This window comes from Kryptolebias marmoratus, linkage group LG18 (assembly GCF_001649575.2).
Source record: "Kryptolebias marmoratus isolate JLee-2015 linkage group LG18, ASM164957v2, whole genome shotgun sequence".
Classification (NCBI taxonomy): Eukaryota; Metazoa; Chordata; class Actinopteri; order Cyprinodontiformes; family Rivulidae; genus Kryptolebias; species Kryptolebias marmoratus.
This window is the reverse complement of record NC_051447.1, coordinates 16,920,652-16,941,664: the sequence shown is the minus strand read 5'-3', so window position 1 is coordinate 16,941,664 and position 21,013 is coordinate 16,920,652. Positions and strand designations below refer to the sequence as shown.

The window sequence follows — 21,013 nt, the reverse complement described above, 5'->3', positions numbered from 1 at the left end:
GGTATGAATGCGTAAAAAGAACGTAAAGATCAGAGTGCCACAGCTCTTTCTGCATGTGTACGACTTGCATGCATGACCTTTACACTCATTTGCCCTCTCTTAAAGCAAAACACTGATTTCAACACCCTATCTTCACAACTTATCATGTCTTACATTTCTTGTATGAGTACTGATAGAGCGTTCTGTTTTTATTTTCTTTATTATTTTTCATTTATTTATTTTACAATCTAATTACTTTTGCATACATTGTGCCATTTTAGCTGTGCATATATTTCAACGTTTGGCTATTTAAGAGAATGCTGCTATGACTTGTTTTTTGGAACATTTATACTTAACTTTATTTTCCAACATTGTCTCAATGGAAATGCATTTAGATCTCTTCAATTCTTTTTTTTAAGTCTGCTTCAGCAAACCTTTTCTATTTTCGTTTTAAGCTTTTAGCTGCCATCCTGTTAATTTTGTTTTTTAGCTAACCTTTCATACTTCTGGCTAACTTTTTGTTACTTCTCGCTAGCCTTTTGCTTCATTTAGTTCATTTAGCTTCTAGCTAGTCTTGTGCTACTTTTAGCTAGCTAGTTTTAGCTTTTAGCTAGCCTTTTGACACTTTCGGCTTTGAGCTAGCGTTTTGCTCCATTTAATTTTTAGATAGTGTTCAGGTTTTATTCCTACTTTTAGCTTTAATAAATCAATTTCAGCTTTTCAGCAAATTTCTGCAGACTGTCAGCCCTCAGCATTCACACTGCATTTTCTGTGAAAATGCAATTTCTCCAGATTAAATTGTATTGCTCTTCTTGTATTTTGTTCATTGGATCTGTGGGTCACGTCATAGCTGATCACCTGACTCCATTTGGACGTCGAATGGGGGCTGATTTCTAGATGGCTCTCTTCATTGCCCGCTGCAGCTCCATTAAACCTGCTCTAATTTTATTTTCCTTGGTGATTTGGCCACATGTCTCCAGCACACAGATCTCAATGAGGTCAAGATTGAATTGGGTCAAGGCATATCAGCTTCTAACTAGATGAAATTTACCTTTAATTCTTTGGCTGCATGTGTGCATGTTTGATTTGATTGTGGGAAGAGGGGCTCTTTGAACCGTTATGTGCCTTGTGATGTTCCAAAGCGATACTTTTTGTCCTTCTAATCGGACCGTTTTTCTTAGTTTGAGAATTATTGATGGGAAAAACTTAAACGTAGATGTTTACGACATTTGCTCAACAAGGACTGGTTGAAGCAGTCGAGCAGCCTTCCTGAATCTGGTTCTGCTGGAGGGTTCTCCATGTTAAATAGGAGTTCTCTTCTACTGGCACCAACAGACCAAAGATCCATAGATTATCAAAATGTGAATTGAATGTGAGGGATATTTGATTGCGAACTTCCAGAATCTATTTGTTGGGCTGAACTATATCTAAATTTAATGAACTGGATTAAATGTCCTTGTATGCAACTGGTTTTAAATCTGAATTATATTGTATTAGATTGGACTGTAATACTGTAACAAATGAACTGCAATAAACACAACTTCATGTGGCTTAATTGAATAGGATATGTTATATGTTAGGAAATGGATATACTTTTTAACATAGTGCCCTGAAACCAAACTTATATAAATAAAGGCCTAGCATTCCTTTAAATAATGCATATCGCCCACTGCCTTTTAGGACAGAGTTTTAGAGTAAGCTCATGTTATGTTGAAAAATGAAAAACTGAGTTGTACCTATTTCGGTCGAACAGTGGGGGGGGAAAGAAAAATGTTATACACAATCTCAAACAATATTGATGCATCTTGTGTGGTTTGTTAGTGCTCAGAGTATGAGTTCAGAATGACACAAAAATCCAACATTTGCTATGAATGACACACAGCATGACTTGGTGTGTTATTCATATGTTTTTTCATGAGACCAGGCTCACTTGTGTACACCAAACAGACTCTTGTCCATTTGTTGGAAATATGTTGAGGGTGAGTCATCGCACCAAGTCACATTTATATATCTCTGACCGCTGCCAATGGTCTCAGTGCTTTTAACTCTCACACAGACTTTATAATCTGGGGTTTATGCTCTGCAGCCCCACAGCTGCTTCATTTTCACTAACAGAGAGTGAGTTTAGATCTTGTTTGTGCACCAGCTCTGGTCAAGAGCCACAGGTTCAAATTGAACAGATGCACTTTAACAGATGCACCAGTTCCACACTCCAACTTCATCATCATTCGCATTTAGATTAGACTGGCCTGCAGTTTTTGCTGGGAACCATGATTTTAGGTTAAAATGGTTTTTGTTGAAATGTGCAAAACAGTTCTTTACAAACCACATTTCTCCACTGGCTGAACAGACCTAAATAACAACCATTTTATCTTTTTTACTCATCTGTTTTTTTCCATCCTGATACCACTTGATGATGTCAGATGATACTGATGATACTGGTCTTAGTAACCCAAGTATGTTGTCCATTTCATCATCTTCCATCATTTAATGTCTTTAAAAAGAATCTGAACGCAGATGTCACCTAAATGGATGTTGGAAACATTTGCCAGCAAGGCAGATGGAGGACAGACTTGTTACAACCTGTAATAGAAGATGGTGGTTGTGGTTAAACATCCATTTGATGCTCCTTCCATTTATGCCTAAAATAAACCCTCATTTACTGCATGATTTTTACCCTATTTGGAATATGGAAATGTTTGTTTTCATTTAGCCATTCATTGCATTTTAACACCCATACACTGTAACACTCACCAGAAGGGTTTTATTAAATTATTCAGCTGAAAATTGAAGTTTTAATTGGAAAACTGACTAAGCAATAATAAAACATGTCTTGACGTGATAAAACTAGAGAGATTTGTTACTTTATATGGAGCTTTTAGCACCTCTCATCTTATTGATTCGATGATTTTTTTTTTAACCTGCAAACTCAACTCTCATCAGAAAACTTGTTAAACTATTTTTGCACTTTTGATTTATGGGCATTACAAAGAGATTTTTATATCAGTAATATGACGCAAGCAGCAGGAAAGTGACGGAGTTATGCTACTTTTACACACATTGTCTGTGTGTTTGTTTGTAGAGTTAGCAAAATAGCTCATGAACTACTGGATGGATGTTAATGTAACTTTTAGAAAGTAGTAATTGGAAGTACAATATATCTACAACAAGAGGTCACTAAATAGCTCAAACCCAATCCAACCCTTTAAACGCCTTGTGAGAAATTTTGGACAAACATGTCAGACATTACTCTATACCACCATTATAGGATCACCAACAGGATAATGACCGTTGTTGGAATGATGCACCAGAAATGCTGTATCTGGATGTCATTGCAGAATATCTTGCATGGTGTACATCTGATTAGTACAAACAGACTAAAGAGTGAAAGGCAGAGCAGATGGTCTTATGCATGGCATAACTGCAACTCCTACCAATAACAGAAGCTTTAGAGTTCAAGGAGACATCTGTGGATACTCGGAGAGTGTTTGTGGTCTATTAAAATCATAAACACTTTGGCAGAACTCATGCTGACAGAGAAATTACATTCTGTCTGAACTTGCCAGGATGTGCAGTACCACATTACTGCAACTATGGTAACTCCAAAAAGCCATCAGAGGTACAACAAACGGTACATTTTATTTTATTATTGCACATTTACAAATGGACTACCTTCCTACTTTTTGATTTTGCTGCTTCAGTTTGTGTTTACGGGTTTTGGAAGTTTGGAAATTACTCAAGATGTTTCTTTATTCTTGGCTTCTCCAAATTCTACTTGTCATGTTGTAATCAGTTCTCAGTTCATGTCTTGAAATATAATGGTTTCTATTTAACAAGTAAATGACTTTTTATTTTGCACAAAGAACCTTGAGGTAAACCTTTGGGCCAAATAATCAGTACCGAATGACATCAATTATACAGTCTGTATATGACTCAGCTCCTGCCATATTAAACTTTAGCTTAATATCTGTTAATTTGAGTAAGTTGAAGCCATTTTAGTGTTGGCTAATGTTGTTTAGCTGTTGTAGCCATCTTGGATTGGTTTGAATTAAGAAAGTTAATCCATTGTAAATGTTCATCCAATGATTACTTTAAGTTTTTTTTAAATCAGTCCAGTGGTTTAGGAGATATTTTGCTAACAGAGAGGCAGTGTTGACACCAACAGTTAAAGCCAATGTTTAAAGCAAAGATTGTGCACATTGTCGTAGCATTCAGAGAACGTGTTGGAGATGATGTTCAGCTGCTACGTCAACAAATTGTAGCTCAATGTCTGAAAGATTGGCTGAGTTGTAGCCATATGTGTGGTAATGTTGCTTAGCTGTGACAGCCATCTTGTTAATGCCAAAAGTTAATCAGTTGTACATGTACATCCAATGATTTTAGTTTGAGAGTTTCATTGAAATCCATTCTTTGACATCCTTAGGCAGAGAATAACAATTACCTCCATCAGCTTTTCATGTTCTGCGAAAGCTTTTAAAGCACTCATCAATTTAAACCAGATATCTAAAAGGTAAAACTTTTGAAACTTGCATGGTGATGTGCCAACTTGGGAAGCCTTTAATTTGTGGGGCCAACACAATAGATATATCCTTGTTCATGTTAACATCATCCCATCTTTCTGACTACTGATACTTTGTGCTTTTAAATCTGGATTATAGGCGGAACTTTTTTATTCCTTGTATTATATCAGATTTATTTAATTGTACTGAGACTGATGACATAAACATGTAGGATAGATCTGAAGGATTTTTGTTTGGTGCCTGATCTTTGCTCCCTCAGCCCCCGACTCTTCCTCCTTTCATCAGCCTCCTGGTTCCCGTCCATTCAAGTCCTCCTGCTCCCCTTTATTATTCAATCAGCCCAAATCTGAGAGGAAACTCCTTCCCGATTCATTGAGTCTAATCAAGTAAGCCTGGGGCTGGTATGCCTCTCACTTACCCACACAGGGACCAATCACTTATCACACTCCTCTTAATCAATCCAATTAGCTGCACCTGCAGCTCACACCACTTCAGGCTCCTGATGCTGATGCAAACATCCAGCTGTGTTTGGTTCATTCCTGTTTCTTCCAACCTGTGGCATGTTGCGTTTGCTGAGAGGGACAGTTTCCTTTGGCCTGTTATTCAAACTAGTTTGTGAATCTCCAGGAAGTCTGCCTTCAGCTTGAACATACATCTACTGTTTCTCTAATTAGAAATGTTCACTCTACCTCAATAACAATGGCGGCTATTCAGAATAATCACTTTGTTGCTTCAAACTTACAGCAGTAGTAAATCCCCAGAATGTTGTTAAAAGCTTCATAACCCTAAATTGTTCTTCTGCTACAAGCCAGCTTTTCATCATTTGTGTAAGTGCTTCATTACAATAAAATGTGTCACCTTTTGAATTTGAATCCACAAAATAACTTTTGGGGCTGGAACTGAAGAGGTGTCTATTTGCTAGAAAAGACTACATTCAAATGAAAGCAAAAAATATATTAAAAATTGTGTATGATAGAACACAAGATGTCAGGCCCAAGACCAGTGATTTCAGTTTGGGAGTTTCATTAAAAGCCATTCAAAACACACACATGTACTTAAACTAACATCCATCCTGGGTCATCTGATTGTGTTCAGATGGCAATAAATACAGGTGTGAACAGCCTGAAAGCACACTTACAACATTTTTGTTCTAAACCCCTAGATCCCCTATATCTGCAAGATGTGAAAGCTCTCAATCAGAACTGACCACTTGCAGTTGAATCATTTGAAACAGATGTTAATGTGAGGTGTGAACTGAGCCTTGGTTTCCAAAAAGTGGAGCCCTTCATACCTTACTCTGGAATAAATAATAGTTTTCACAAAAAAATCAGATAAAGGAACCTTTAAAATTGAGAATTCCTGCAGGTTTTGTTGAAATTTTACACAAAAAATGTAAGTCAACTTATATATTTGCATATTAAGCAAGGTAATATTTAATCTAGCTTAACTGCATAGTGAAAATACAAAATCATGATTGCAAGGAGGGGATGGTGTGTCTCAAAAAACCAAGCTCTATTTAAAAGCATACATGGGAAAGGTTACAAAAAATGGTGACTAAAAAAAAACTACAGTAGCATAGCAATTATCTAAGAGCTTTTACATCCATTAGTTCTACCCAGAAGGGTTATAGCATTAAAAGCTAACTTTTTTCTGCCTCCCATTGTAGCTTCCTGTCTCAAAAGGTTTTTGCAAATCAAGCTCCTCAAATATTGAACAATGACAAAAAATAGTTTGAATGTATAATGACGGTGCTGCTGCAAATTGCTGGCTTTTTATTTCAAAAATAATTTCTAAAACACTGGAATCTTTTTTTTCTTTGTTGCACTTGAAATCGTTTTGGATTGAATCAAATGATCTGATGTCCTGTTTACCTGTCAGAAATTCTTCACAAAAGGACGAAGCAGGAGCGACAGGACACGTACTGTAACTAATTCTAGATGAGCAAGGTGTCGTTCACAAAATGACAGATGCAGAGATGAAATTGGAGGGGGGAGCTGTGAAGGGCATGATGGGCAAAAAGAGAAACACCTGACAGCTCCAGTCTTTTACTCCACTTTGCCAACACGGAGCTTTACACCTCAACAATATTTGCCCCTCAAACGGCTTCCTCCGTGAGCTGTCAGCTCTGAGACTGTCCCTTTTCACACACAGGAAATATCCACAGCCTGACAAGCACAAAGCCAAACCGACGCACAAACAGACTTACAGACTCTAAAATCCAGTACACAAGTATGCTGTCAGATATGCAGACTGTGTGCACCCATCAGCACAGGTATGCCGATGGGCGCACACATTCAGAAACCCACGCAGACACGCTCTGAGGGCCAAGTGAGGTGGAAGAAGAATCCGATCAACTGTCCACCTACAGATTTTTTTAAAAAACTGGCACGCACACGCTCACACATTCAGTCCTGTCATTTTAACTGTGCTAACTTGCAGAGGCTTGTATCTGATGAGAGAATGAAAAGTCGATGACGGCTCTCTGTGTTACGTAAACTACAAGTGGGGTAAAGTAAAGACTGGGTTTAGCATTTTGTACAGCATTGCTTCAAATATGTCTCAAAAAAGAAATAAGAACCTTTTTTTATTTTTCTTTGATGATTGTCTAAGTTTGAGTCAACTGAGGTATTTCAAAAACATTGTCTCGCCAGTGGCAGCTTAAGTTAAATACCACATCATTTTCTGTGCAATTACCTTCCTCTGTCAGGGTTATGATGTTGTGTGGTACCTTAGTCACTCATATTTATATTAGTTACTCATATATTTATATTAGTTACTCATATATTATATACTTGATCTATATTTATTAGGTTTTCTATATTCTTTAATTACAGAAAATTACAGCAGCTAGACATGGAAAACATTTTTTTTCTTTACTACAAGAGGTCAAGAGCATGACTTTAGCTGCTGCGATATGGATCCTGTTCTATATTTAGCCTAAATGCTTCGGTTTCAGTTTTTCCAAGTCATTTTAAAGGGAAATAACGGCATTATGTAACAATTAAAGGCCTAGCATTCTTTAAAGGAATGCATATCGCCCGCCACCTTTCATGTCAGAGTTTGAGACTAAGATCATCTTGTGATGAGAAATGACAGAGTTGAATTTGTTTTTTGTTGAAACCTTGAAAATGTTGTATACAATCCCATGCAATGTGTCGTGAATGACTCTCAGCTACAACCAAGTCAAATTTTATCTTAATATCTGTTTAATTGACTGTCATAGCCATTTTTATTTATTTTTTTTTGTTGGCTGTTTAATTGTGGTGGCCATCTTAAATTGGGTTATCTTCAAAAGTTAATGAGTTTTAGATGTACATCCAATGATTATGTCCTGAAAGTTTCATTAAAATACATCCAATGGTTCTTAAGCTATTTTGCCAACTGTTGACTCAAAATAGTTCTCTGCAAATTTGTAAACAAATTTGTGCACAATCTGTTAGCACTCAGAACGTGTTGGATCTGTCTCAACTATGTCCACGCCTAATTTTAGGGTAATATTTGTAAAACTGACTGATTTGGAGCCATTTTTCTGTAACAGTTCCAACTTGTGATTTAAAAAAAAATCACAAAAAAATGATAAAAGCAGGTTTGCCTGTTTGAATACTCATGTTTTAGCTATGTGTATTCCTTTCAGAAAATATATCAAACATGAGATAAAGTATATTTACCCCTAGGAATGGATTACAAACAGTTTCCCTATCTTTGGACAGATAAATCCAAATTGTGTTCTAACCTCAGCTAACCTTTGGACTGAGTTATCTGGTTCTTTGTATCTTTAAAAATATTACTGAAACAGCTTTTAGACCTTTGGCTGACTATTTCACTCAGTTTTTTCATGGAATTTTGGCAACAAAAACATGCTTGAATATAACATTTGGGATTACACAGTACACAGTATTTTATGTTTAAATGCGTCATCACTGAACATGAGGGAATTGTTCTTATTGATTTTAATTGTACCTGTTTGTTTTATGCGTAACTATAGCTCGGTTAAAAGAAGACTCCATGTGCTTCTAAAACCCAGATTTTTGTATTTGCCAGTGAAGTACACGTTGTCCAGTTATAACTCAATGACTCACCACATCACTCCAGTTACCCAGTTTTACAGGAAGCAGACTGTACTTGCAATGCAGAGACAGACAGTAACATCTCTCAGTTCCCACATTAACGCTGCTCTATTATGCAGCTCTGTGCACAAACAGAGAACTTTGATGCACTGTCTATTCTCCCTTACAGGGCCTCAAGATATGAAAGGATTGTGAATTCTGGGTAGACGCAGCTTAGATGACAATCATCCACTCTTAATAAACTCCCAACGAACTTCACAGCTTCTGTGAGATGGTCTCTCATGTTGTAACAACTCTTGATGGTGGTCATTATTCACTCCTGTAATTAGGGGGACCAAAAATAAACATATTCAAGCTTTCTTTCTGCTACTCTTTCTTCTGCGGCGTCTTGTCATTACTGCGAACGTTAAATGATTTAGCTTTCGTGTCCATGCTTTAACCATTTACCTAGATACTTTATTACTGTTTGACTCAGTCTCTCTGAGATCTGTGTGCATTGTGTCAGTGGATTAGAGGAAGAGAAGCCTCTGGAAGACTTGAGAGGAATCAGTGTCTCTGTTCTATAGGCTGATATGCCAACAGCACCACTCACCAGCTCAACTTTCTCTAATTACTTCCCTGCCAGACGTAGACACATTGTGTTTACTTTGTGTGCATCTCTGCAGCATATTTTGCAGTTGGGCATTTTTCATCAGAATGGGACTGTGTCTCCAGAGCTCCTTGGCTAGCTTTGAGCCTGGGCACTGAAACCCATTTGAAGGTATTATAGACTGAGCTAGGAAGGTACCGTGAATGCTGGAGTAGATTATGGAGCGGCTCCTTCCTACTCCTCTGTGCCTGTTCTCATTACATTCGATACATACACAAGGTCTGTGGCATTGCTTGCCCCCTTGGATCAAAGCAGATTTTCATTTTGTCACCTGGGAGTGGGCCGGTTTGTGCTGCACTCAACGGCACAACTGTTTGAGCAGTCCATTTACATTTATCAAACAATTTAAGTTGGGACTTGGCAAGGTTAGGATTTATTGGGCACCAATAGAAAAATCACAAGGAAATGCTTACACCTGCAAGCTTCCCTACACCTTCCCCAATCAATGCAACATAAACAAGAAATCCCCACCAAGCTGCCAATTCCTCCTGTGCACTTTTATCCCCTGAGTTTACTGTATATTGCTATTCTAGTCACCTGAGATTGTTAGATAGCACAGACTCACATCCCTGGATCTCTTTTTATATTTAGCCTTCTAGTGGCTGGTCTCGCATGGCTGCGTAAGCCTCTTGCCCAACGCTGTGCAGAGAATCCATAAAGCTGCCCCGAGGATTCAGGCCTGTCAATTTGTGTGTTTCCTTGGCAGTACTAATTCCTGCCCTTCATGCATCTCCTGTAGTCTTCAGACACAGGTTTGAGGTAGGGGAGAAAGAATCTATGTAAAAAAAATGAGGTTTAGTTGGGATGTAAAGCTGAGGCTAGAATCTGCAGAGAGATTGGGGCTAGGGGTTCGATAGGAAGTATGAAAAGGTGCAAAGAGAAGGCCAAGGGGCTCGAGGGAGAGAACAGACACTGAAGTGAGGATATTAAAATGCTGAAGAGTAAAGCTGGGAGTAACAAATAAAAATGATCTGAGGGGATTTTTCTTGTGCAGAGGACAGGTAGGGTTCGGGAAAAGCAACAAGTTTGGTAAAACATCAAGTGAAAAGAAGCAAGATAATGATGAAAGTGATTGGAGACAGTGAAGTGCACTGTAACATTGGTTTTTGCTTGTTTATTTCATCATTTTAATCAGTTTACAAACAGTCAGTGAATATTTCGTCTGGTAAAATAAAATGATTGAATATTAAATTGAATTTTTATGTCCAACCTGAAAGATAATTCAGGCGGATCAGTGGGTGGAATCAAATATTTACATCATCCTTTTTTGGTTCTCTGTCCTGCAAACTTTCACTTGGGGCCTTTCTCATCCCCATGAAACCCCCTTTTTTTTACCTTTTTGGGGACTTGAGGATTTCTTTTAATGCCTGTTTTAAGTAACAGGAGCTTTTCTTTTTTTCAGCAATTACACTCATGAGGTTCTACAGGGGTCTTTTGGGTCCCACTGCTTCTCACTTGTATTCATTTTTGCTTTTGAGGTTTTTTTTTAAAGAAAAATAACATCTCCTGAGCTGATGATATTCAGATATGTTTGCCAAATAAGCAAAGCAATATTTTGTAAATTGCATATATGAATTTAAAAGCTTTATAGTTTAACTTTCCCAATTAAAGTAAAACTGAACTCATTAACTCCTTTGCAGAATCACCACCTTAACGTGGAGGAGTTTGAGTACCCCTGTGAATCTGGGGTAGCACCTGATAGGGTCTCCCATGGCAAACTGGCCTTTGGAGAGGGGGTTGAGCGATTCAAAGACTTTGATAATGGAGGACTGTTAATCAGGAAACCTGGCCCAGATCAGGGAAACTAACACACCCTCCTGGAGCTTGTCAGCAAGCGCCTGGCGCCTTGGCTCCAGGACTCAACCGATTCAAGTGGAACACGAAACTGAAAAAGATATTTTTTGTGTAGTTTTAGGAAAAATAGTCCTATTGTTTTTCATATTTTATTGCTTTTCTTTTTCTACATCCTGTTAACATTCTGACTGGACTGCAAAAGTCAACTAAAATTATTTTTAATGAGCTATATAAATTGACATTTGATTCAGTTTTTAGAAAACATGGTGCAACAACTTTGATTTGTGAAGCAGCTGGAGAAGTAGAAACTACTGTACTGTTGTACCATGAAGAGTTCTCAGTTGTAGACTTCCATCACTTATCAAATACAATCAAGCAAACTAAAATGTTTAAACGGGAGACTTCAATCATGACAGTGAAAGTAAAGTTAGCAGATTAAATTGATTTTTCTCTGAGCTTTGAGTTTTATTGCAGTCTTTTCACTGATAGATTTAAGTTAAAACGTGTTAGATGGTAAAGTGTAAAGAGAAGGGAAATGCATAAAAGTGACTGTTTAATTGATTTAACAGACAACCTTTCCTAATTTTATTTTATATTTTTATTTTTCAGAAAGATGGATCAGCAATCCGACAAAAACACGGTAAGAAAAAACAAGAATGCCACATCTGAATGTTTGGTCTATTTTTTTCTGTTTCTGAAACTTTTCAACTCATTGGGAATTTTTTTTCGCTAAGATATATTCTTATTCTGGAAAACAATACCCATCAGTAAAGCGCCTCTTCAAAGACACAGTCCCCTTATTAAAAACAGGCCTTTTACAGGCTTTAGACTGAGGCGGGCAAATTTACGCCAGCAGGAAATCTACACACAATGGCTTTGATTAGAGCCATACTTCACGCTCACCTCCTCCTCTTCCCAGACTTCTGTTTCCAAGTTCTTCTGAAGCACTGTCTCCAAAAAAAAAAAAAAAAAAAAGCTCATGTGGGATCATTTCAGATTCCCAGAGAAACGTATTCATTACCATGCAAATTAGGACTGGAGTTGTTGACTTAAAGCATTCGTCATAGCTCATTTCAGAGTCTGTAAATGCAATTAATTGGACCTCGTTCGTAAGAAAGAGAATTGCCGGGTGATAATTGTCATTGTAGGGATCCTATTTAAAAAGTTTTTCCCTCCAGTGGTACGGAGCAGTGAAAGGAAGCTGTAGGCATCACGTCATCACGACGCAGGCCCCATAATGGGATAATAAAACCTCTTTTATCTGCCCTGAATGGAGCAATACCCACAACAAAGCAACAGAAACCGATTTCTGACATGATTTCTGAGAGCAACCCATTCAATTACCATTTCCAAACAATCTATGCAAATCAGCTACCTGCACCTGCGACAGATGTGAAATTCTACTTATCTGGATTAGGGAGGAGGGAAATGATGGAGGAGACTTAAATGGTGACTGAAGAAGAAAAGGAGACGCGTTTGGTGAACAGTGTTGAAAATAAGTAGCAGTGTCATCCCTTGAGGGGGAAGCACCAAACAGGGAATCAGAGAGAGGGAGCGTTTCTACATGTAGGCTGGCTGGTCCATCACTGTTGTGATGGTGTGTGATCCAGCCTGATGGGGGTCAGAGGCAGGTGAGACACAAACAGCCTGCAGCAAACACAGATGGAGTGTGTGTCTGGGTGTGCTGCAGCTCAGCAAAAAAAACCCATGATGTTTCAGTTCAATTAAAATGGTAAATTACTTCTTCAGGTCAAAATGTGTGAAGCTCAAAGCTGCATTTGTCAAAATATTTGTTAGACACCGTCTTTTTATGCTTTTAGCTTGCTCTAAGAAACTACAGGGTTTTTGGTTTTTTTTTGGTACCATTTCTCTATTGCTTTAGTTTTATAAACATCTTAATAACTAACCTGTTGTAGATGGGTCTTTGAACGGCCTATGTATGGAGAAATATGGCCAGACTGGCGTGTTAAGACAGTGTAAGTGGACCCAAGACCCAAATGAGTTTTTCCAATCTTCAAAAATATCTTTGTAGTTCTTCCACTTTCGTTACCTTTTACACTGCCATCAATTTCACATCACACAAATATTATCACCCATCAATGAAGAAAATGTGTGTGTGTGTGTGTTCATTTGTCTAGTGTTGGCAAAATATCTAATGAACAACAGGACAGATTTTACTGAATCTGAAATCACCATTAGCCAAAACAATAACTGCCTCAACTCAGTCATGTTTACAGATATTAGGCTATAATTTGTATTGTAGTAGCGGAGAGTCATTACCAACACATTTGCATGAGATTGCACAAAATGTTATTTACATCCCTTCTCATATTCTTATTATACAACTTCTTCATGTCTCAACATAACATGATCTTAAATAGAGGCTTTATTGATTCCAGAAAGTCTAAAACTCTGGTATAGTAGGCAGTAGCCGTTCTTTCAAGGAATGCTAGGTCTTTAATTTCCTAATTGTTTTTTTTTCCAAATGCAATTAGCAGCACCTAGCTGTAGCACTTCTTGTATAACCTTGGGGAACTTCCTCCAGATATATTGTTATATTTTTGCTGAAATAAAAGTGTAATGTGCAACGGAAGGTAATGTAAAGTTCATATGCCAGTGTTCGCTTGAGCTGCTATAGAATTTCTCAGACTGGAGTTGTTTTAAGGCGGCAACGACTCACGTTATAGCTTTTTCCATCCATGCACTCAGGTCAATGATAACAGAGCAGCACAAAAGTAGACTAACTTAGCCTTTTTAGTTCAGTTCCGAGCGTGATGTTCCATGTTCTCCGTTTAATCTTCTTATGGCTTCAGGCGAGCTGCCAAGCCGGGAGGCAACACATAAGTGCGTCTGTTAGCATTTGTAAATGACAGCAAAAAAGATGTGTGCGTAGAACAGGTGGGTCACTCTGTTCCTACCAGGTTGTCTGCCTGCTATCAGCATCCACCCCTGCTGCTGGAGGAGGAAATTATCCGTCAGCTCGGTTTTCTGCTGCACCGCGCTCAGCTTGCCTCGTACCAAGTAAGGCAGCTGAGCGATGGAGGGTCGAAACATTCATCTCATGTGTGTTATTATCACCACTGAGCATAATCATCGGTGCTGTCAGGATTGGATTACTTTCCACATGTGGGAGAAGATGCATGCGCACCTCCACATGTGTGCACACATTTACAGTGCCGTCCCAGGCAATCAGAGATGTCAGCGGAAGGTGACGGAGAGGAAGAAGCTTTCGGTGTAGTTGCACATCTCCATTAGGTAGAGTGGATAATTACATTTTATCATCAAATTATCTCAGGGAGGGATGTTCGACCACTGCTGTTAGGGTTACGTGCAGCTGACTGAAAGTTTTAATACCAGACAGAGCAAATTGGGGTTTATTTCTGTAACTGCACCTATCAGTTATTGTTCACCTTTACAGTCAGAGTAGTTTATCAAAGTGGAGAATTTGGCAATCATTTGATGCCTTCTCATCACTGTAGGTAGAGATGATCTCATATTCAAATGCAGTGTGATGTGGAATTTTTTAATATATATTTTTAGCTAAAATATTAAACTTGGACTCTGCAAATCTTTTGCTCTGCAAATGTTTGCCTTTGTAAACTGTTAGTATGGGTCTCATTTGAAGATGGCTGCAATATTCAAAGGACTGACTTTGTTTTCTGACTTAATTGATTTAATATAAATAAAACAGCTTTCTTCATTGTGGGTGAAAACATGTCAGCTGGTTGTCAAATGCCAGTAACACATTGTTCCTTATCAGTATTCAAAACCCTTTGTCGTCTTTTGTTATACTAGAGGCTAAAACGAGAGCATGAAGACTAAAGTGTTATTATGCTGACATTTAATCAACTGCACAGTTAACCGGCTGACTCTATGAAGCTGTTTAGATCCAGTTTGAAGTCTGAGATCTCTTTCTTCTCTGTGGCAAACAACTGTCGTGCAGATATTCAGAGAGCTGAAAAGGGTTCTAAGTTTCTTCGTTTTCTCTTAATCCATGACAGTAAGAAAGAGCCTGCTGTGGTGCCAATAACAAGACTTTGTTCACGTAAATCACTGAGTGGCAGGCTGAGTTCAAAGGCTTTTTTTAGTGGCCCAACAAAGAGGAAGTGTCTGGTGTCTGAAGAGATCAAAGAGAAGAAGCAAGAGAAAGGTCAGGTTTTAGATTCTCCCACAGTGAGAAGCTCAGAGCAGCTCTGGGAGAAGAAGCAGCTCCCCTCTAAGTTTTCTATTACTGACACAATAAGTGCTAAGCTCATGCTAGGTAAGAAGGTATTTTACATGTCAGGGCTTATGCATTATTGTACCACATGAAAGAAGAATCTAGTGTTAGCCACCAAAATGCTTCTTAATACTAGGAAAATATTTTTAGCTTTATTCTGAAGCTGTAAGTACAAATAAGTGGGAGAATCAGTACATTTATGACTGAGTCGCACCAGCAGCTGTGGTATCTTCGCTTGCTGTTGCGCAGGACACTCGCAGGCAGAAATGTACATCCAGGGGCTCACTTTACAAGCGCACCACCATAATTCCCTGCCTTCCTTTAAGGGGTGAAGCTGGGTGCTGTGACAGCACTCTGGTACAGTCTTTGAACACACCCATGTCGCGTACTTTATCTCTATGGACTGCCAGAATCATGTTGCGGTCCTCTTGTGGCCAATCAGATCTACAGATTATTCCCCAATCAAACATGTGAAGTCAGCTCAGCACCAACTCTGACCCAGATCTGATTTGCCAGATCTTAAGGCCAGTTATAGCAGCTGTGGATCATTCTTCATTCTGCATCAAATTGCTGCTTGTATTCAGGTTGGAGGGGGGCTACACCCTACTGGAATGGAACCACAAGTGCTAACTCGGTTATCCATTATGTCTGATATTGCAATCATTGCCATACAGCCTCATGACCTTTTAACATTTGAAGTTTCATTTTATTTCCACCGCTCTGTCTAGGTGCTAAACTTTGGTTACTGGGTGTATTTTGCTTCTGAAAATATTCAACATTTGGAATTCAAGCCTTCAGAAGACTGACCAGTCCTGACAGTTAGGACTTCAATAGTGACACAGCTTTTACTGGACAGCAGTGAAGATAAGATCCAGTGCTGTTTTTGGTTTATAAAGTTTATAAAAATGTGTGCCTGCCATAAGATTTCAATTTGTTTTTAGGTTTATTTCAGTTGATGTGCAAATATTTCTACATAAAAACAAGCTGTTTGCTACACAATTCAATAGGATTACTATATCTGAACCACAATTCTTTGACAAATTAACAGTTTAGTTTTAAATGTAAAAGTCCTGTGAACATTTGGACAATTCCATGCTGATTGGTGCAAAGTCAAAGCAGCTGCTCTCTCCTAGAATCAGCTAATGATGACAGAAGGCAGAAATCTTTACCATCATTAACCGTTGGAATAAAAAACTCCTCTCTGCTAGCTCTTACAGGCAGCTGTACAGACACCATAATCTTTGCTCCGCTCTCCCTTCACGCCTCTCGGATCCTTGTTTTAGTCTACATTTCTAGTAATGCCCTAAGTGTTGTCTTGTGCTGCACTCGAGTTCAAACTGAGGTCAAAAGGAACTCGTGTTTGTCACTGTAGGCTACAAAGACCAAGGCTGCTCCAACCATCTGGTGTCACATCTACCCATAATGCATCGCAGCACAGATGCAAACAGAGTTGGACTACCATGGAAACATCTTTATCACATTTATAGAACAATTATATTTATATCTGTCCTCCTCAGAGGCAGTTTTGATGGATTCTACTCTGTTTATGCCGAGATCATCCAACTAAGCCCATCTAAATGATTTTAAAGATGTTCTGTGACATTTGTCAGGACAGTTTGAGCCTTGACAAAATCCCTTGGATCTTTATACGCGACCATTTTTCTCTGCAGTCAACACATCAGCACCAAGAGCTGACTTAGATTAACCAAACTGCAGCTGCTGTCACCATGAATGATAATCAGTGTTTTTATTTTACCTGTCAGGGGCAAAGAAAATAATATTGGAAAACGGTTTCTCAGAAAACTTGTAATAAAAGGATTTTTGACATTAAAGGGATAGTCTAGTCATTTCTGTCAAATAGTTTTCAGTAGTTTGTATCAGCTGAGACATCAGCCTGAGAGCACAGAGTGTGCAGAAAAAGGCAAAAGTCTTTGTCCTGACTGGGCTAGCTGTTAGCCAAACAAGTGCCCATTTTTCTGTTGTTTTTCAAGCTTATAAAAGATTTTCTTTTCTCAAATATGACATACTCGTGTAGAGGTAAGCCTGTAATAAATACATGAGTAAAATTAATTATGCACTCATTTGGAGCACCACCATCCAGCAGGAAAAACAGTTATGATCCAACTGTTACTAATAAAATCAGTTACTGCAGGTAAAGAATAAATTAAAACACTTCAAATCTGATGTCACAACCTTATACTTAAGAAAAGTTTAACCAAAGCAAAAGTAAATTTGGGTAACGTGACAACTGTGAAAGTTTGAGGCAAAATGGAATTTGTGAAAACTTTTGAGGGCGAATTTGTTGAAGGTAAAATTAACCGAAGGAGATAAAAATCAATGAGCGCCGAACCGGACCAGGTTCTATAGAAGAGCTCTTAGCAACAGTGAAAGCATTAAACCATAGGCTACTTTAAGTAGGAGTTATACTTCATAAGAAGTCACGAAGTCGGCTCTCATTCTTGTAGTTGTGTGACGAAAATTGCGTAGTTTTGTTCTCATAGCAGCTTCATCTGCAGGTTCGTGACACAAGACTCTGGCTGAACTCTTTCTCACAGGGGTTTGTGCCAAGTATTGTAATTGGTCAGAAGTTTTTGTGGGTGAAATTAAATTGCTGAAATTCAACTGAAATAAAAAAATACAAAAAAAAACCCAGTTCAAACATTTTAAAAATAAATCAGAGTAAAATATAAAGTAAACAAAGTGAGAGTGAGTTTAAAGATGGGGCCAGTATTTTACCAATCATGGGCAGTACACCTGTGTGAAAAAACATTAGCTAATATGAAACCTTGTTTAGTTTGTCAATGTTTGCTCAACTGATGTTTTCATGCAAATGTATATAAGCAGCACATTGATAGACTCTTCGATGCTGGTGAGGCTGATGCCCTGGTAAAAACAAATTAAATAAAAACTGAGTTTGTCCACTGTGGTCAATCCAAAACCATAGATGAAGATAGGAGACACAGTGAAATCATTTAGTGCCAGATAACTGGGGAGAGTTGGACGCTCAGTAATGTAGCTCATTTGCCTAAAGACTAAAGAAAATAACACTGAATGTTTTTCTAACTAAAACAAGTCAAACAAGGACATTCACGCACATAATCTTATCCATAAAAAAAAACATAACAACAAACATTCAGTTTTATGAAAAAATGCCTGTGTGTACTTTATTAAAACATGCTTATTAAATAATTAATGATGAGAAAGGGGGGAAAAGGCAGAGAACATAAAAAGGCACACAAAATAAATAAAGTGAGAGGAGGAAGAAATTGAATGAAGTCTAACAGTTAAAGGTCGGTACATTAGGGTGTTTGTTTAAATGGCAGAAGCTTTTTAAAGAAAAAAAACAGTTTTCAGGGTTCACTTAAGGTTTGAAAAAAATGGCTTGATTGTTTCTTTTTTATTGCTTGAGAGCTTCCCTTTTATATTTTCCCTGCTTCACCTAATATAGGTCATCTTTCTACAGTATTTATAGTCAATCTCAGGTGTTCAACAGGTTTTCTGTTTAAGGAGTATGAGTTATTTATTTGAATGAATATGCTCTATTGGGTTACAAGTCTGTTTTTAAGAATCTGCCTGAACATTTTGATGTAAAATATTCACATTTATGCTTCTGGAAGTCCAATAAAACCTAAATTTAAGCCTAAGTCAATTATTACTATTCTCTAATTTTCAGACCTCCTGGTTCTTCACCCAAAACAAGCTTAAGGATTATTCGTGGTGTAACTGTAGTGATGGTTCTGAATAGTTTTGCCCTTTTCGGTTTTCTTCTAAATTTATATTTTTTTGGAAATGCCACCTTTTTTATTTATTACACTATAATTTCCAATTTTGTAAAATAAATATGACTCTTAATTCAAACCTGAGTAATAGAGATAGTGTGTGTGTGTGTGTGTGTGTGTGTGTGTGTACCATCAGCAAAATGAACCACTGGTCAGATTTTAATAAAACTAGGATGTACATCTACAGCTGATTAACAGTTGGATTCAATCTTATTCAAGATGGCCGCCACAGCTAATTCATCTTAGTCAACACAAATATGAATGTCTCAGTTATTTTAACAGATATTAAATTTGGTGTGGTAGTAGTTGAGTGTTTAATAACACATTGTCTGAGCTCAAACACATCTTACAAGATTTCATATTATTTTATAAGATTGTGTGTAAGGTCTTGCTTTTAGCCACAGTTTTAGCTTTGCTAGTTTTAGCTTTTAGCCATTTAGCTCCGTTTAGCTATACCTACTGTTTTGCTTTTTTCCTTTTGCTGTTCTCAGTTTAGGATGCAACTACTGTTCTACTCCTTTAGCTACTTTTCTGTATGCTTTTTCATTTAGTTGTTATTCTGCTAGTTGTAACTTTCAGTCTGTTTATCTTTTTTAGCTTTCAGTTTTTGATTTTGTTGAATTTAGCTTCTGTTCTGCTTGTTTTAACTATAACAGTTCCATTAACAAGATTTCAGCAGTCGTTCGGTGCTAAGCATTCACTCTGCATGTTTAGGAAATGGTTTTTTTTAGTGTTTTTCTGCTCTCAGCCATATAAGTTCAGAGTTTTTTTTTGCTGAGCTGAGGATCATTCATCTACCAAACATGGTGTGTTTAGATTTTTTTCCAAAGCTGCACAACTTGGTGGTAGCTTGTATACGTTTCTTCAGAAATCCTTAACTCCATTGTGAAACGACGTTTCCAATCCATCAGATATTTCTCAGATCCATTTGAACTCCAGCAGAGGCCAGATCTTGGTGCTAAGCAGCAGTGAATCTGAGCCACAGAGTCCACCACTGCTGAGAGGGGAAAGGTACTATTTTATTACAGAAAAAAGGTTGAGGTACAGAGTGCAAAAGAAAAAAAAACATGTCAGTGAGGTTTTGTACGGCTTTGAATCAATCGGATTTAGTTTTTTCATGCCTCTTTCTCTTTTTGAAGTAAAAAGAGGAGGAGGGAAACATATGTGAACCACTTTCTGTTCAAGTGTTTGTGAGTGGAATAAAAAGTGTTAATGAGCTTATTGTATTTACATTAAAAATGTGTGTACTTTAGACTTATTAGTGATGCAGGTGTGTGAAGCCAGTTTTGGCCCTGTTGCCACAGTTTGACACAACACCATGTAGGAGGCAGCAGAGCCGTCCAGCTAATTGACTGTCTACTCCGAGTCTGTAGCTTTTACCATCAGCAAATTGAAGAGGAGGAAATGGCACGAAGGAAGACGGAGACAGAGATGACAGCGTGGGAGGAGAGGCACAGCTGATTTTAGAAAAAAAAAGTCCACTTTTCACAGCATCCGTACAAGTTACAGAATACGGCAATTACATCAAGATTTGGAGGTTTATAGGGACTGCTGGGGACATTTGCAGCAATTAGTGTTTTATTAGCACCAGTGTGGTTTACAAGAGCTCCACTCTAGTGCGCTTAACTACAGAAAAGCCAAGCAGGGATAACTTGGAGTCTCTATAAAAGAGCTTGTTTGTAATTATCCCCCTGTGGATGTAATACAGCTTAAAAAAAATTGGCAAGTCATTTCTAAGAAGGCATTTTTACTTCTGAAGATACAGGATTGTGTCTCCCCAGAGTTCAGGATTACTTTGGGTGACAAACAGGGTGAGGTGAATGAACAAAGGACCTTCAGAAACCACTGACCTGAGCAGCCATCATATCTACAGGTGCTGGTCATAAAATTAGAATATCATGAAAAAGTAGATTGATTTCAGTAATTCCATTTAAAAAGTGAAACTTGTATATTATATTCATACATTACATACAAACTCATATATTTCAAATGTTTATTTCGTTTAA

At 37.9% G+C, this 21,013-nt stretch overlaps 1 protein-coding gene across 5 annotated transcripts in view; it reads left to right on the top strand.

Annotated features, from left to right (window-relative positions):
* Positions 1 to 21,013, top strand: part of tafa5a (TAFA chemokine like family member 5a) — a 268,874-nt gene that overhangs the window by 88,565 nt on the left and 159,296 nt on the right. For all 5 annotated transcript variants that reach the window (XR_005234450.1, XR_005234453.1, XR_005234454.1 and 2 more), the window contains one exon: positions 11,619 to 11,649. Coding sequence is in view for 1 of the 5 variants with exons in the window: in XM_017436227.3 (XP_017291716.1) it covers positions 11,619 to 11,649 (31 nt within the window). In the remaining 4 variants the exon portion in view is untranslated. The remainder of the gene's footprint in view (positions 1 to 11,618; positions 11,650 to 21,013) is intronic.